Here is a 17,784-nt window from a genome sequence, read left to right on the forward strand (position 1 = left end):
TATTAAAATCGTATCGTTATGTGTACAATGGACGGCGGGGAAAAGTAAATATATTTGTATTATTCATGTACATGTTTAGACAAGTTTGTATTAATCATAGGAAGAGACTTCGGCGATGTCTTTTATTACAAAGCGCGAGCGCGTGTTCGATCAATATGAATTGTACAATTTGCCAACGCGAAATGAGGGGAAGCTTAAGGCGTACGCATCATGCACGGATGCGAGAGCCTGGTCCCACTTCTCTTCGGATAAGACGGAACACCTGGTGGAGTTCATAAAGCGGAATAATGAAGTCTACCCTGGAAAGTTTATTCCCTTAAATGTGATCATCGACTTGATGATGGGGTCGAAAAACGCCGAGATCCGGCGGCTAAAGCTCAAGTTAACACAATTCGAACAAATGCTAGCCGCTTACGATCTTCTCGAACTCAATTGTGATCAGAAATGTGAGATCGAAAATGCTGTAAGTTTTTAAATAAGTTTATGTTGATGCAATTTCTAATTATACGACTACTTTTAAGCGAGATATAAATGTATCTCTTTTGGAAATAGTCTTTGAATTTTGAATGTTTCAGCACGCTATGATAAAAGCTGCAAACCGGGAATTAGAGGACGTGGTAAGCGCAGTCAGTTTTTTTTTCTATTTTTCTTAGAAACTCACTGTTACCGTTTTTCACTCGAAATACGAGCAAGTAAACGTGGAGTGAACAAGCCCTAACATTGGTTTAAACTTTCACGATTTTCACACATTACTTGATTTTATAATCGGCACTTAACCATGTGTAAACACATTTTATTTACCGCCCAACAAAGCGTTGGACATCGTGGGTGTTGTGTCGGTCTAACGACAACCCTAGTGCACAAATATAGAATAGAATAGAATAGAATCGTTTATTTCATGTTATCAATGTCACAATATTACAATTGGAAATACAATGTCAAGGGATAACTATGATCGTCAGTAATAAAATTATAATAATAATAATGAATATAAAATAAAGTAGTATAACTACTGCTTGTCGAATAAAATAAAATTAAAATTGTTTCAAAAGAAACTATAATGATACTATACACTATACATATAATGAAGACTATGAGCGAGTAGTTACATAAAACTCGACGGGTTGAAGGCATGCGCCTGTTCAATTCCTTCGAGACCACGGAAGAAAAAACAATGGAAGTGCCTTAAGCATCGATAACTATCGAAACTGCTCGCTGTCGTCAAAACGCACACAAACAAATGATAAACACTACGAAATCTTGATAATGATTGGTCTCAGTTTCTAATTAAAAAAATTAACAAATTGTTGATATAATTTAAACTTTACCCAGTCGCTAGAACGTTCAAAGTTCAATACTACCTTTATTGCAAGTTTGTTCGTTTTGATTTTATATTGAAAATTTATTCAACGTGCTGCCAGGAGCTGGACTACGATGAACGATTAACATGTGAATTTATATGGTAAACAGAAAATTGACATTTTTTTAAAATAAGACTTACTGATGATATGAAATACTACGGGTAATATTTTTGGAGCGACCATCATTTTTGCACTCCAAAACAGCAGAATAAGGCATTTTTCTGCGATTTTAGAGAATTTGCGCGAAAGAATGACACAACCTTACTATACAAAGCGACAATGGCGAACTAAAGACCGAGACCTAATGTTGGCACGCGTCAGACGCTAACTGACTACTTCTTCTGTATTTATTGTTCTATGTTCGAGACCACGAACGTTGCAATATGTCCGAAACGTCGAGGTAAATAAAATATCTTTACAAACGATTAAGTCCCGATTTCAAACGAATAATATAAACAAGCCCTGTCGTACATTATACAGGTAACTTTTAAATTAAATCTCTTTTCCACAGGACTTGCACTTGGATATATCTGGATTAACAGAGGTAAACAACGAGTGTTATCTATGCTTTCATAGAAAGTAACTGAAAAGTAATTGCCAATTTTCTTTTCAGATCATAGATTCTGAAGATTTTGCGGTAATTATTAAACTCTATTTGGCAATTACAAATTAATATATAACATTAGTATACTTCTTTAATACATTTTCTGTATTAACTTTTTTTTCAGACTGGGAAATCGAGAGGCGACGAGGTAATAAAAAAACAGCAAGTGTGTTAATTTATTTCTAGTTTATTTTATCACAGTGTTTGTTTATGCGTAATTTATTTTCTTTTAGCCATTTTCTGCAAGGAGTAAATACTCTGAGGTATGTAGGATTACGTACGGACTTAATCCATTTCGACAGGAAAAAGTGCAACTCAAAGTTCTAGCGACTCTTTTATTTGAAATATGTTATTATTTCCACGTTCCAATGAGTTAAGCATGTTAAAAGATTTTTTAAATTTTTTTAAATTAAGTCATTAGGTTTTCACACGTATATCGCTTAGGTTAAATGTTCCAATCACCACGCGATTTTTGTTTATTTTTTTAAAAATTGTTTTTCAGTCTGTTACGCCCATGATAAAAAGCAGAGATGTAAGTGTTATCGAATGTTACGTTTGAAATTAATTTGTTACGTTTGAAATTAATTTGTATATTTTTTATTAAGACACGTATAGTTATATAAGTACCAATAAAGTATGTTAACTGCCTCAGTGGCCGAACGGTTACCATGCCGGACTGCCACGCTGAGGTCCTAGGTTCGTTTCCCGGGAGAAATATTTGTATGGCCTACAGGGAAAGGTCTACAAGGAAATGAAACTATTTGTACAGATTTAAGTCGTGTGTATTTGTTTTTTTTTTGACCTGTAAAGAGCCCGAAACGTTAGTTTGTTTGAAAAAACAAATATACCCTATTTAAATCCGGAAAAATAGTGTCATTTCCTAATTGTAACCATCGCGAAACCTAAGAACGCGATATGGCCTACATTTATTTCTCTCGTGAGTTTGGGTGTAATTTGTGGTTGTCTATGTGTGTGTCCATCGCACCCGTGACACAGGGTTTCCCTAGTACGAGGCTATGTTGAGTGTGTGCGTTATTTTTATTATTATTGCGCGTTATTATTTTATTTTGCAGACTAGCAAATCCGGAGGAGACGAGGTAATAATTCGGTAACATTTTTTTTTAAATGATCTTCATCGAATGAATTGAGACTCGTATCAAATAATTTACAACGAATGCGAATATACTTATTAGGTATAACATTTAAATTCTCCCAATAATATTTGAAAGCATTTCGGACATGAAATTTTTTTTTCGAATCTAAGGTTCTATTCACACTGGCGCAGAGTCGAAGCGTCGCGTCGCATCTTGTTTTTCAAGTAGGTACAACGCATGGCGAGGCGCATCATCGCGCGACGACACTCACATTACCGTGTCCGGGTCACAGTGCTGGACCAGTTCAGAGACTTTGAACATTCGTGAATGACGCTCGTGCTCGACAGTATACATAGTTGATATCGATCTTATTATAACTGCTCTTATATCTGAAGCTGAAGAGGAAGAAACTGAAATTGTATCAGCAGCTGAAGGGAGAAAAAGAAAAGGGAAGGGAATGAACTAATTTTGAAAACATTTAAGCCGCTCCTCCGTGACAATCTCTGAAACATATTTTTCATACTCTTCGACAGCCTCTTCAGGTAATGAAAATCGTTGACCGCGTAACTGGTCCTTATTTTTTGGAAATAAATAAAAGTCACAAGGGCCAGGTCGGGACTGTAAACGGGATGACTCATAATGTCAACATTGTTCACCTTCAAAAATTCATTTATCTATCTTGCCATGTGAGAATTGGCATCATCGTGGTGCAAGATGATACGGCGTTTACGGTTATTTTTACGGAGTTTGTCAATAACGTCCGACAAACAAATGGTCGTGTACCAATCACTATTCACGGTACAACGATTCTCCAAAGCAACAGTAGCCACGTTTCCAGTTTTACTAAAAAAAGAAGCAATCATCCGCTTTGCACGCTTTGCACTTTGCATGCGCGCCACTTTGGTTCGTTTCGGCTCATCTCGAAAGATCCATACGCTCGATTGCTGCTTTATTTTGGGATCGTAACTATAAATCCATGTTTCGCCATTTATTACTATGTCCCACACCAAATTTGACGCCCCTTCGTTGAATCTGGTAAGCATGGCATTGCACCAAGTGACGCCATCCGTCTTTTGATCCTCAGTCAAATTGTGTGGGATCCACCGAGAGCACAACTTTTTCACACCCAAATGTTTGTGTAGTATTGATTGTATTTGGCACATGCCTATGCCTAAAGATGCCCGAATCTCACGGTATGTCACATGCCTGTTTGTTTTGATCATAAGGCGCACAGCATCGATGTCTTTGTTGTTCACAGCAGTAGACGGGCGACCATCATGAAATTCGTCACTGAACTTCACACGACCGCGTTTGAATTCTACAAACCAGCTATAAATAGTCGTCTTGCATGGTGCTTCATCGCCAAAAGCAGTTTGAAGCCGAGCGAAGCTCCGCAGAGCTGTTAAATTACACTAGAAAGTCGTAGAAAATCATACTACGAAAATTTTTATGAGTTTAATCCATGGTGATGTAGAATATCAATTTCTAAAAGGTCGCCACAGTGTAAAAACAAGTGACAGTCAGATGAAACAAACTATTCTACAGCCAAAGAGTTCCATTTTCTATTACTTTTTAAATATTGTTTATGTAAGTGGCTAGTTCCGGGAACTTATAGTGCGCTCTATGTATAGATAGACATTATATCTATTTTTAAATTAAGTAAATTAATTTTTCGTCTTCATCCATTGTCGCGCTCTCATCTCGTCGCAGTTCGGCAATGCTATGTCTGGTGTGGTTGGCGTCTAATGCGTCACTGCGTGCGAGTAACGCACGGCGATACCCCTCGCCTTCAACATGTTACACAACATCCATATTTGCGTGACACAAATTTGTACCTTAATAATAGGAGAATAGATATGAATATGCTATAGGCGAAATACATGACGCGTCGCGACGCTTCGACTCTGCGCCAGTGTGAGTTGAGCCTAAATCGCGTACGTTTGGTTTAGTCAGTCGTGATAGTGGGGCGGGTAAAAACCCAGAAACGTTCGTTTGTTTGCAAAAAAAAATAGTTTCATTTCCGATGCATAGCAATCCTCAAAGCCTTAGGCTCGATAACTCGATAGAATTTATTGAATTGTTTTTAAGTCTATAAACTAATTAGTGTACGTCTTGAAAAATCGTAAAGTCGTGCCTTTTTATTTGGAACTTCGCAGCCGTGGGTGCCAGTTGTGGAGTCGATTCATGAAATAGACCTAAAATGTGTCTGTGATGTTGGCACATGTGAGTGACTTTCTGTAAGTAAGATCATGTTTAGAGATAGAGTTACGTATTAAAATCGTGGTATTGTTTTTCAGCTGTCCACGATCCAAGAATAGTAGAAATGCAGGAGGTTCTTATCAGCAAGGACGCCAGGCTAAGTGCTCTTCAAAATACCATTGCAGTAAGTACATAACAGCTTTAGTAAATGGTTACTAAAATTTGCAAGAGTAAAAAACACGGTTAACTATTTCACAGGTAATGGAGAATGACGTTTGTGAACCTTATTGCATTTACGCCCATATTTACACGGCTCTAGAAAAAATATTTGCAACATTGCGACAGGTTGACAAATACAGATTATATTTAGATCTACTGGTTAGTTACCCATGTATTAAGATGTTTAAAACACAGAATTACAGTAAATTGTAACAATGGACGATAACATTAACTTGTTTTCAGTCGACAGGGAAAGACATTCGTTGCATAGATATTAAAAGAAAAATACTTTTCAAGTTAAAGGTATTAGAAAAATTTTGCGTTGCTTTGATTGCACCCTGTTCTGAGCATTCACCCAAAGACGAAACTTGCAAATGCTATAGAGCCGAAATCTCACACACGCAGACAGCCTTTGCAATTACTTCTTCGGGAGCAAAAAAAGACAGCATAGATGTTAAAAGAGCTCATCTAGTCGCTGATATCATGCAACATGATGAAATGAAAGATATACTCAGCAAAGACAGTATATCGCAATTAAAAGACCCGGAAACAGATATAGGTTTGGATATGTACAGTATAGACACGGAAAATTTGAATCGGCTGAAGAATTTGCAAGTTAACTACGATGATTTGATGTCTTGCTATGAAAATTTAAAGCATGAGAGAAATAATTTGAGTCTTAGATGCCAGCAGTATGAAGATTTAGACAGAGAATGTAATGCTTTAAGAGAGCAACTAAGAGAGTATACAACATTGTACAGTGAAAGAGAACACTACAGAAGACGTTCGGAGGATCTCGATAGTTTAAAACAACAATACATAATATTATCGGATGAAACAGCAAGTTTGGAAAATCAATTAAAGGCCGAAATAGAAATAAATTCGATTAAAACAAATACACTTGAAGGTTTAAGAAACGAAAATATTGAACTGGAGAAAAGATTAAATGACGTGACAATTGCTTTAGAAAAGAAAGAAAATGCTTTACAATGTAAATTAAAAGAAACTGAATGCAAAGTAATGTGCCAAGAACAGCAGATAAGAAGTTTATCAAATCAGATAGATAGACTGCTTGAACAAGAACCTGACAAAGTCAGTTTTTAATTTTAACTACTTTAACTTTTGGTGGTTTTCTTTGATATATTATGTACTGAGTATTCTGTAATAAAATTTTCAGCAAAACGAGGATATCACCAAGTCAATGGCTATTCTAGACGAAATTGAATCGTTGAAAGATCAAATAAGAACATTAAAAGAAGCGTTGCACAATAGCGAAGAAGAAAAACAACAACTGCAAGATCAATATCAGGATCAACTGCAAAATATCAATGATCTTAAAATGGAAATAGAAGAATGGAAATGTAAAAAAGAATCAACTTAAAAATGCAACGGTAGCAATGATAGTTTATACATTTCGGAATACGCTATCACTTTTTAATCAATTTATTTTAATTTTAGGTACTTGTGAAAAAGCGCTTCAACGTAAAGAGTATTTGGAGCAATATACTGATAACTTTAGAGAAGAAGCCCTTAAATTAATGGACGAAAATAAAGAACAAACCACAGCAGTCGCTAATTTAATTAATGTATTAAACAATAAATCACTGGAAATAAACAATTTAAGGGAAGAACTGGAACAAAAAAATAAAGAAAACAACGAATTGTACAACCAGCTTCAAAATACGAAGCAAACATTTAGCAATAACGTACTGGAACTGGAAAATCAAAAGCAAGATGTGCTTTGCTCTCTTGAGCTAGCAAGACAAGAGAGTCAAGAGTTACTTCAGAAAGTGAAGGATTATGACGAATTAGTACACAAAAAAGAGGATTTATCTAAAACTTTGGTATCTCAGGAACAAGATCACATTGAAGTAAAAAATATGTTAATAGATTGTATTGAAGAAAATAAAAAACTTAAACTGGATTTAGCCAATCAAGAGAACGATAATGCTTTTCTTTCACAAGAACTTCAAAAATTAAAAGATGTTCATGACAATGCTCTGGCTATTATTAATAGCTTACAAGAAGAAAAGCGTGCGTATAGATTGTCTTTAGAAATAACTAAAAAAGACAGCGAAACTTTGGAAGAAAAACTGAAACAATATGAAAATCTCAGAGAAAATTTTGAGTCCCTTAGACAATCAAATGAAAGCCTTCAACTAGAAAAACTTGAACTGGAGGACGAACTGAGAGAAAAAGCCAATGAGCTTAATGACACTTTTGATATGGTTGAGTTAACAAAAAAAGAAAGTGAAAAATTACTGGAAAAAGTACAGCAGTCTGAAAAACTTAAAGATAATATGATAAATCTTGGCACTGATTTCCAAAAACTAGTCGGTGAAAAGGAAAGTTTATTAAAGGAGTTAGAAGATAAAAACAAATATTTAGTTATTTCACTACAAAACCTTAACATGCTTAAGGCCGAGAATGAAGAGTTATTTAAAAAATCAAATCGATTTAGTGATTTAGAAGAAGAAATAGGAGAGTCCAAAATGGCTTACAATGAACTTCTAGCAGAAAAGAATTTATTGCAAATTGATTTTGATAATAAAACGAAAGAATATAATGACTTATACAATGCATTAGAAAATAAAATTGAGGAAAACAGAAATTTACATGATCAAGTGAAATCCCTACAAAATCATCACAAAGAAGCACAAAGTAATTTGGCTGCCTTGCATGATGAAACTATGAAAGTTCAAACAACACTAAAATCTGTAAGACGAGAAAGTGAAGTTTTAATGGATAAGTTAAAACAGTATAATAGTCTGATAAACGAATACGATAAATTGAAAAAAGTTCACGACCAAATTTGCAAGGAGAATGAAAAATTGCTTTACGACTATGAGATGCAACTAAAGGATTTAAATCGATTGGAAGCGGAAAACCGTGAATTAAATATTTACAATGTAAACCTGACAACACACAACGAAGACTTAGAAAGAGCTTTAGTAGACGCACGAACAGAGGTATAAATTTTCAGTACAGTTTACAAGGATACTTATTGAAGGAATAAGAAAATATTATAATTCAAGTTAGCAAACCATAAGGCTGAATGTAGTTAACGTCACCATGTTGTATAATTGCAATAATATCTCGCTAAAGTTTTCGCTGATTTTATCCAATTCCAGTCAAACGTAATTATTCACGTAGCAACTTATTCTGGATAAACAGCTTGTTTTATAATCAAACTTACCGCCAATACTTATCAGACGCAATCGATATTCTCGCAGTATATCTGTACATAGAACCATTCGTAATCGAGAATTCGCGCGGTACAACTTTATTACGACTTCAACTGTTTGTAGTAAATATCACAATGGCTGTAGCTGAACAAACAAGTTGTTTTTATAAGTAAATTGTCTTTTTTAAATCCGATTTCCTGTTCACTCATTTTCTTATATTCCACAACTTTTTATTATACTTTTTATTAGTTTGTATATTTGGGTTCCATGTTTACGTGTGATGGTAAATATGAAAGAGACATTGAAAGGAGAGTGAACGCAGAGAATCAAGTGAATGGTGCCTTGCACGCCTTCATGAGCATCTAGAAAGTGGCTGTGCATGAGGGAGTGCTGGTTCCTACACTTGTGTATGATAGTGAATGTTGGATTTAGCAGTAGAAGCATGAAAGTAGACTTAATGCAGTAGAAATGAAAGCTTTGAGTAGAAATGAAAGCTCTGATGGATAAATTACGGAACAGTATCAAAAGAGTACGTTGCGGCGTAGAAGAAGATATAGTGACAAAGATAGAGAAAGGGATGCTTAAATGGTTCGGACATGTAGAGAATGAATGAAAGAAGATTGACAAAACAGATTTATAAGACGAGTGTGAGCGGGCAATTTGGTATGGTCCGACCAAGACGAACTTACCATGACCAAATTGAAGTCATCCTAAAGAAGGGCCAGGTCAAGTGTACCCTTAACCGACGAGCGTGTATGAAAGCATTGATTGATTGCGTGTTGATGAAGCGAAAGATTTGTGTCAGGACCGTAGCAAATGGAAGACTGTTGTCTCTGCCTACCCCGATGGGAAAAAGGCGTGAAGTTTATGTACGTATGTATTTTTATTATATTCATCTGTGCATTATCTTCTTCTTTTGAGTTTTCGTTTTGTTACCATAACCTCAAATTGGAAAATATGTTTCATAGATAGATGTATTTTTTTATTATTAACACTTTATTCTAAATCATTTACAGCTTGCAAGAAAAACTAGTGAACAGCCGGCGTACTTGGATGTGAAAAAAGAAATAGATGAAATGAAAGCTGAAAAACTTAACAGTCATCAAAAGATAAGAGAATTATTAGGCCAGCTCGAAGCATCGGTAAGAATTTGTTAAAACTGAAAAATGTTTTTCATTTTTTTTTTGTTATAAAATTTAAATCGTATTTATATTTTCCAGGAGCATATTATTTCAAATTTAAGCGAGGACGTAATAGAGCGTGATGATAAAATAGCGATATTACAGAACCATATCAACTGCCTAGATGATGAAGTGAGAAAGTTACACGAGAATTTGGCAGAAGTTGTCAATGCCGGCGAAGGAATAAAGGAGAGTGGTGTTCAGAAGATTGATCAATCCATAAGTCTATTGGAAGCTCATCGTTAGTGGTCAAAATTTTACCAAATGTGGATAACGTTAAATATAGAAAATTATACGATTCGAAAAGTTAGCCTTTGTCCAATGTTTTACATCAGTTCCGCTCATAACTAACACTTTATTTTAAGGTTATCTATATTTCACGTAAAGATCCACATTAATTCATTTTATCACACTCATAACGTAACTTCTAAACAATTTTGCAGATTCTAAAGCAACGCACAATATGAAAATGGAAATAGCAAGACTTCAAAATTCCAATACAGACATGGAGAAAGAATTATGCAGGGCCAGTGATGAATCTATCAGAGCTAAACAAAGTCATACTGCAAAAATACTCCACTTACAAAATGAACGAGAAATAATTGTTACTGATATTAAACAAATAGAAATGACTAGTATTGGAGATAGTGCTTTAACACAAGATCAGTGCAGTCTTGAAGAAATCTTAAGGTCATTAGAGAGGATTAAAAAGCACATAGAAGATAAAAATTCACAATGTGCCGCCTTGGAACAAACCTTACTCAAAGTACAGACATCTTCCCAATTGCTTCTTAGTAAAGCTGATGAAGCAAAGAAAATAATTGAAAAAGAAAAACAAAAAGTTATTCACGAAAAGGAAGAAGCTATTGCCGATAGACAAAACATGGAAAAACAGTTGCTACACCTAAAAGACACATTAGAACAACAAGCCAATCACGACAAAACTGTTATCAAAGACTTAGAAGGGGAAATATTAAATCAAAAGTTAATATTAGATAAAATAAACAGTTCAACACATAATTATATAACTAAACTTGAAGAAGAAATGCAATCTATGCAAAACTTGTATCAAAATTCTTTAGCCAAAATTAGTGAATTACAAGATAAATTAAACAGTGCGTCAAGTGAAAAAGCTAATGTTGATAATATTTTACTTAAACTTCACGATGACTTGAAAGAAAAAAGCAAAGAAGTAACTTCTCTGCAAATAGAATTAAATGAAATAAAAAATACACCAAAAACCGATTTTAAGAGTCAAACTGGAACTTCAATAGCTAATTTCTTGAATGAATCTATTCAAACTGACAAAATGAACTATGCAGACGAAATTAGATACAACGATCCGCCGGATCCGCAAAAAATAGAGGACGTTGACGTTATGAATTTAAGAAAACCAATAGATTTACGTCCGAAACAAATTCCACAATCCTTTAATGAGGTACAAATATTAACAGCTAATATTGAACCAACTTTTGATTCAGTCAAAAATACTTATTTAACCTATAAATTGAAACAACTTAGTACTTGTCGTTTAGAACATTGTTCTATCTCTAGTTTTGAGGAAAATCTCGCTGGCCAAAGAGTGGTAGATATTTATAGCAGACAATCTGACATGCATACAGATTCATCGAAACTCGTGGCTAATTTAGACGAAGACAATTCCAAGCAACTCACATTGTCTACTCTTGGTTCAGATGTTTTAAATAATCCATTCGTATCAACATCTGAGAAATCGACAGATAAAGATCTTTTTCTTATTTATCACGATAGTGATGGAAGTCGCGTCGACGAAGTATTCGATAATAAAGGTACATGGTCACATGCGGCAAGCTCCAGTCAGCCTGAGGTCAGTATGAGTGAAATGGCAAAGCGGTCTATCCGTCTTAATCAACAAAATCCGAATGAATCACGCGACACTCTCAAATCCGAAAATCAAAAACGTCCTGATGAAGAATCCTATGAGGTAAATCCTGAAGATGGTGTCAGCAGAAAAGAACTTATGATTCAACCTAACGAAAATCAATTGAATAAAGCAGCAGCTAGGGACAGTCAATACAAAACAGTTGTGGGACCCCCTAAAACAAAAACAGTTAGGTATTCAGGTGAAGTTACTGGGTTGCCAGAAAAAGAGCCAAATAATGAGATGGACTCTGTTGGTGCCAAAAAGCAATTAGATGCTCATGACTTTAATCAATTTAAAACAGATTTATTACATAAAAAATCATTACCGAGAGATTATGTTTACGCAGAAGACGTTAATCAAAGTAGAGCTATATTAGAAAATGACGATATAACCATTAAAGAATTGCAAGAATCTATTCCAAGTAAACCAAAGTATTACTCAGAAGTAAGCTCTAGTAAATTTCCTCAAGATAGTAGTCAGACTAAAGACTTAAACCATGGGACGCTATCAAGTGATCCACAAACTTGGCCTTTAAGAAGTGATCCTAATATCAGAGATACAGACAAACACAAGTCTGATCAGAAACGAAATAATTATTCTGACGAAGAGAATTTCGAAGTTAGAGGTATAAAAAATAAAGATATATATATTAGGGACGCAGAGAACCAAATCTCAGATCACAGAAATAGAAATATCCAAAATGACTTTTCTGCTTTTGACGCAGAAGACATTAAACCAAACCCAAACATAAATAAATATCGTAACAGTTCCGAACGAAATCAAACGAATCAATATTTTACGGATAAGGAACCTGTAAAACATATGAAACTTTCGTCAGACTCTAATAAAGATGATAAATCGCACCATCAATTATCTAGAGTAGGGGCAGATGTTTTGATATTTAAAAACGAAAACGTTAAAAATGACAGTCCTGTCAAGTCTCGACTTGGTAGTTTTGGTTTAGAATACATTTTAGACACAGTAAAACAAGAATTAGCACCTAATAATAACGAACCTAATTCACAAATCAGAAGAACCCGCAGTGACGACGCATACAATATGTTCAGAGATGGTGGTGTCAGTGAATCCAGTCCAGGAATGACAGCTGATAAGACTGTGTCTAGTTTTAGCGGAAGCCCCAGTAATAGAAGCCCATCTAAATCTGTTACCGAACAAAGCGTGATGGTCAACATAGACCCAACAGAAGATTATGGAAATAAGATCCGATTCTTGAGCAAAACATTACAAACTATTGAAAAAGATTACAAGAAAAAAATAGACGCCATCAAAGTACAGTATGACAGTCACATAAAAAGCATAATAAACGAACACAATCATGGTGTCAAAAGTATACAGAGCCTTCATGAAGAAACATTAAAAGATGTCATAAAAATACATGAAAATGAAGTAGAGAGTTTACGAAGTATGAGTATTGAGGCCATGCGGAAAGCTGAAAAACTTGAAAACGAAAATCGATTACTGAAATTCAAACTACAAACTTGTAAATGTTTGCCTGAGGTAAGATAGATTACATTTGATCTATAAATTATTTGTTATTTAAATTGAAAAATTATATGACGTTGGTTACTTATTAGGAACAAGCCAAAATTTGTACACCCGATACAAATAGGAAGAAATCCCGAAACCGTGGTGATATGAAAATGTTAACAAAAACAAACGTTGAGGCTTTCAATGTAAAGCCGAAGATGAAGACGCACGGTCCCTGCACTTGCTCTCTTGACGTTAATGTATCTGACACCATTCGTAACATATTTGAGCAAGTGGATGTGGAACAGAGAAAAATAGCTGAGCATGCATATATGAAGTATATTGCTACCAAAATATTGTCTGCTACCATTGAGGTAACAAATTTTTGCTTCTAGGAAACTTACTTCGCGTTATTCATAGATATACGGGGCTATTTTTAATTATATGATATTATACAATAATAGCAATGTCGTCTGAAGAGGTTGTGGGATAATCAAAAATGACCCTAAAATTAATAGGCCAAGTTAAGTATGTTTTCAGGCATTGGACGCACAAGAGTTATCATTCCTTCACTTCAAAGTGTGCCGAGCGTGGAAAAGTAAAATAAGCAAAGAAGAGGCTCTACAGAAAAAAATTGATTCTTTAGAGAATGAACTAATGAATAAGCAGCGACACGCACAGCAACATAGTAAGTAATATTAAGTTCATGTATCTACTGCTATATACGTTCCTCCAGTGGGAACTAGTTTAATCATCATCATCACAGGCACAATTACAGCCGTACTAGATGTGACGGACAACATACTTGCCGAACAGGATTCTGGTCGAGGTACTATCCTGACCCTGTTGGACTTTTCACGTGCTTTCGATAGTATTAATGATTATCTTCTCCTCGCGAAGCTGTCATATTAGGGCTTGAATGATTCTGCGGTGCAATGGTTTGAGAGTTACGTTGGAGTACGCTCGCAGGCGGCCAGGTTGTCTAGGCCGGACGAAGTCCGTATTGTTTCCGACTTTCTTCCGGTTAATCGGGGGGTCCCGCAAGGATCTATGTTGGGACCAATACTGTTCATCATCTACATTGCTGATTTACCTAGGGTGATTAAGCATTATAGGTACCATTGTTACGCGGATAACGGTCAGCTATACATACCAGTATACTCAAATAACCTACACGAAGCGCAATCACGCATGAATGATGACCTGAGAGCGATTGCTGCTTGGTCTGCTGAAAATGCCTTAATTTTAAATCCCATTAAGTCTAAGTTTATCGTACTTGGCAGTAAAAATCAAATCAATATCATTATAGATAAGGGTCTTAGAATAGAGATCGCAGGTAGGGATATCGCTCGAGCTGTGGAGTTGAAAAATCTTGGCATCACACTAGATGGTCAACTAAGATTCGAGAGTCATCTGTTGGGACAGAATAGAAACTGCTTTTACCGCCTAAAAATTTTGTACAAAATACATAATTATGTAAATGAATGAGTACGTAGTACTCTCTGCGAATCTTTGATCATTTCCAGGCTCAGTTACGAAAACATTGTTTGTGATCCTCGTCTGTTAAGTAAAACCCAACGGCTGATTCAACGCCTACAGAATGCATGCTGTAGATTTTGCTTTTTGATTCCCTCCGGTAGCCACATCACACCGTTCTTTAACAATGCGAATATGCTGAACATGAACTCAAGAAGGCAGTTGCATTTCGCGTGTATGTTGTTTGGCGTGGTGAAATTTCAGGAACCTGTACAGAAAATTAAGGTTCTCCGCATTTCACGACTGATAATCCCAGCAAATCCGTACTGTCTCTGTTGGCGGGTCAAATTCATCGTACTGTGGCTTTTACGGGAAGTTTTCGCTATCACGCCACAAGGTGTTGGAATAATATTCCACCTCCACTTAGGCTTCTCAAATCTAAGTCCACCTTCAAAATGCATTTAAGGGAACTTATTTATGAGAGACAAAAACTGGATAATTTGCAGCGCTTTGTATAGCGCGGGCTTCTGAAACACCAATTTGTAAAATTAATATTGAATATATATAATTAATTTTCGTCCTATTTCTTTGTATTTTCTTGTTTTTTTTGCAAGTTGGTTTTTTTTAATTTCATGTTTGCCACATCAGTACGCTCCCACCAACCAACACGTTAACACTGGACATGCAACTACACTCTGCACGACTTACACATTACTTCCACATTGCTTTTTGCTGTTGATGCACCACACTGCGTTACCCTCTAGGCGATAGCTGAAAATCAGTGCGTTGCTTTTGAGCAACACCCGCACTGAGCTATGGCCTGTTGGGCTTGCTGCAGCACTAACAACTTTCTTTTAAGTAATTAACAGATATATGTTGTTTGTTATGTATATTTATTTGATTTCCTACTTTTTTGTTATTTTGTTTGTTTTGCGTTTTTTTTTTGTCTTTTTTCGATACTTGTTGTTTAATATTATTGTGTGTACTTGTGGAAAGTCAATAAACGTATTCTATCTATCTATCATCAACCCATTGATGAGCACGAACCTACTCTCAGGCGAGAGGTTCGGCCGGATTTCTGCTGGCCCAATCTTCTTCGACGTGTAGGTTTCCCCACGACGCCGACGTTTTCATTCGCCGAAAAGCTCATAGTAAATTTCAAATTAAACTTCACACATATTAAAATACAGAGGTGCGAGGCAGGATTCGAATCCACGGCCCTCTACTTGAGAGGCGGTAGGTCAAACCATTAGGCTACCACGGCTCTATAACTGAACTAGTTTCCTTTATATAGTTAGTTCCTTTATACAGGTAGTTTGATCAGCAGGTCAGGTTTATCCTGCTTTAATTTCCAAACGGTGTTGGCTCAGTTGCAGAGTTGGACCGCAAAGTTGCGGAAGAGCGACGACGGCTGCAGGAGGTGCGTGAGGCCGTGTGCCGCAGCTCGCACGAAACGCCATACGGATCTTTGCCCACCGGCGTTTCGTCCACAGGAGCTTCGCCCACCAGCACCATCATCGTAGACACCATCTCACAGACACGCGCAATCATCGAAGACTGCGGGTAAGGGCTCAACATGAAAAGTACAGATTTCCCAATAATAATGGAAACAAATCACAATGTCTATACAAATGCTCTGATTTGGCATTCACGGCCTCCTGCGTGCTTTATGATGAAAGTAACAATATTATAAGATATTGTTAATTGTATCTATACATATATATATATATAATATATATGGTGTTATATATACTATATTATATTTATTATGCATATATATATATTGTATATTAATAATATGCCAGTGTTGTGATAAAAATAGAACTGAGAAGATGCTTGCCGAAACAGTAACGCCTTGCAAATTGAACTCATATATCGCACTATTGATAGGTACTTTAGTATATTAACTCAAAAAATGTATTAAATTTTTATGGAATTGATATTCAATTATTTTTGTGAAATTACTCCAATAATTTGTGATAATTATTAATACAAAGATCGAACACTCAGAAAAAATTCCTTCGATCCGGCCGGATTCAAACCGACGTCTTCCAGCATACCGTGCCAGACGCTATACCAACTAAGCCACGGAACGAACCAGCGAACCTCTCGAATTCTTCTAAGTGCTTGTTGTCGTGTCTTTGTATTTGGTTTCGGTCCATGGCTTAGTTGGTATAACGTCTGACACGGTTTGCTAGAAGACGTCGGTTCGAATCCGGCCGGATCGAAAGAATCTTTTCTGAGTGTTCGATCTTTATATTAATAATTATATCAATGAAAAAGTGTATTTAGAATAAGTGTGTTCAGAATCGGTGAAAAATGATTGTTCACTTCCCGTGAAAGATTAGTAAAATTTATGTATAAAATAAAATTTACTACAAACATCTAAACAATTTCATACTTTCCAAGTATATTTAAAAATAAAAGGTAAAAAAAGTTCATATTTTTGAGTAAGGCTGTTTTATCCAGAACTAGCTCCGGTAAAGTTTGTCTCATTTTCTTACAATATTCTAATGACGGTTTTATTAACGTGTAGAGAATCAAATTTTACGTTTAGCAATGGTATGATCTTGAATTTCACGTATTTTGAGTTACGACACTATTGCAATAGGCAGTGCGATATATATATTTTAAACACATTTTAAAACATTGTCAATGTGGGTATCATTATTAGTGTATTGTAAATTAATAAAAACATGGGCAAAGTAACTATTGATTAGAATACCGTACGGCAATCTTCACGCACCTGTGACTGACACGATCACTGAAATCGAGAATCGATGTTAAAACACATCGATTAAATTATCGGAAGTAATATCGTGGTGAGAAATAAAATAACTCCTTCTCTTTTTTTGTTTAAAATAAGCGTGTGTTTAAAACGCGCGAACTTTTTTCCAACCTGTTTTACCTTGGTTATTCCTCGCAAAGCAACACTGCTGTATTTTGGGTTAAAGGGTGGAGCGAACTTAAGATGTAGCTGACAATTAACACGTTGCATCAGTACACCGTTTTCCCCTTTAAAAACATAAAAATAATATTAAGTGTTAAAACTTCTTGGTTTTCGGTTTTTAATA

General features: G+C 35.6%; 1 protein-coding gene across 1 annotated transcript in view; it reads left to right on the forward strand.

Moving 5' to 3' along the window:
- The window catches only part of LOC113233127 (major antigen-like), a 21,129-nt gene continuing 3,345 nt past the window's right edge, over positions 1–17,784 (forward strand). The window contains exons 1-20 of the mRNA XM_026468126.1: positions 1–463; positions 576–617; positions 1,873–1,905; positions 1,975–1,998; positions 2,090–2,113; positions 2,199–2,228; positions 2,468–2,497; positions 3,039–3,062; positions 5,216–5,282; positions 5,357–5,442; positions 5,517–5,636; positions 5,721–6,569; positions 6,655–6,838; positions 7,407–8,446; positions 9,679–9,804; positions 9,883–10,084; positions 10,287–13,264; positions 13,342–13,608; positions 13,775–13,922; positions 16,081–16,273. Coding sequence (XP_026323911.1) covers positions 116–463; positions 576–617; positions 1,873–1,905; positions 1,975–1,998; positions 2,090–2,113; positions 2,199–2,228; positions 2,468–2,497; positions 3,039–3,062; positions 5,216–5,282; positions 5,357–5,442; positions 5,517–5,636; positions 5,721–6,569; positions 6,655–6,838; positions 7,407–8,446; positions 9,679–9,804; positions 9,883–10,084; positions 10,287–13,264; positions 13,342–13,608; positions 13,775–13,922; positions 16,081–16,273 — 6,815 coding nt within the window. The 5' untranslated portion in view covers positions 1–115. The remainder of the gene's footprint in view (positions 464–575; positions 618–1,872; positions 1,906–1,974; positions 1,999–2,089; positions 2,114–2,198; positions 2,229–2,467; positions 2,498–3,038; positions 3,063–5,215; positions 5,283–5,356; positions 5,443–5,516; positions 5,637–5,720; positions 6,570–6,654; positions 6,839–7,406; positions 8,447–9,678; positions 9,805–9,882; positions 10,085–10,286; positions 13,265–13,341; positions 13,609–13,774; positions 13,923–16,080; positions 16,274–17,784) is intronic.

This window comes from Hyposmocoma kahamanoa, unplaced genomic scaffold (assembly GCF_003589595.1).
Source record: "Hyposmocoma kahamanoa isolate Upper Pololo Valley unplaced genomic scaffold, ASM358959v1 102, whole genome shotgun sequence".
In the NCBI taxonomy this organism is placed as follows: domain Eukaryota; kingdom Metazoa; phylum Arthropoda; class Insecta; order Lepidoptera; family Cosmopterigidae; genus Hyposmocoma; species Hyposmocoma kahamanoa.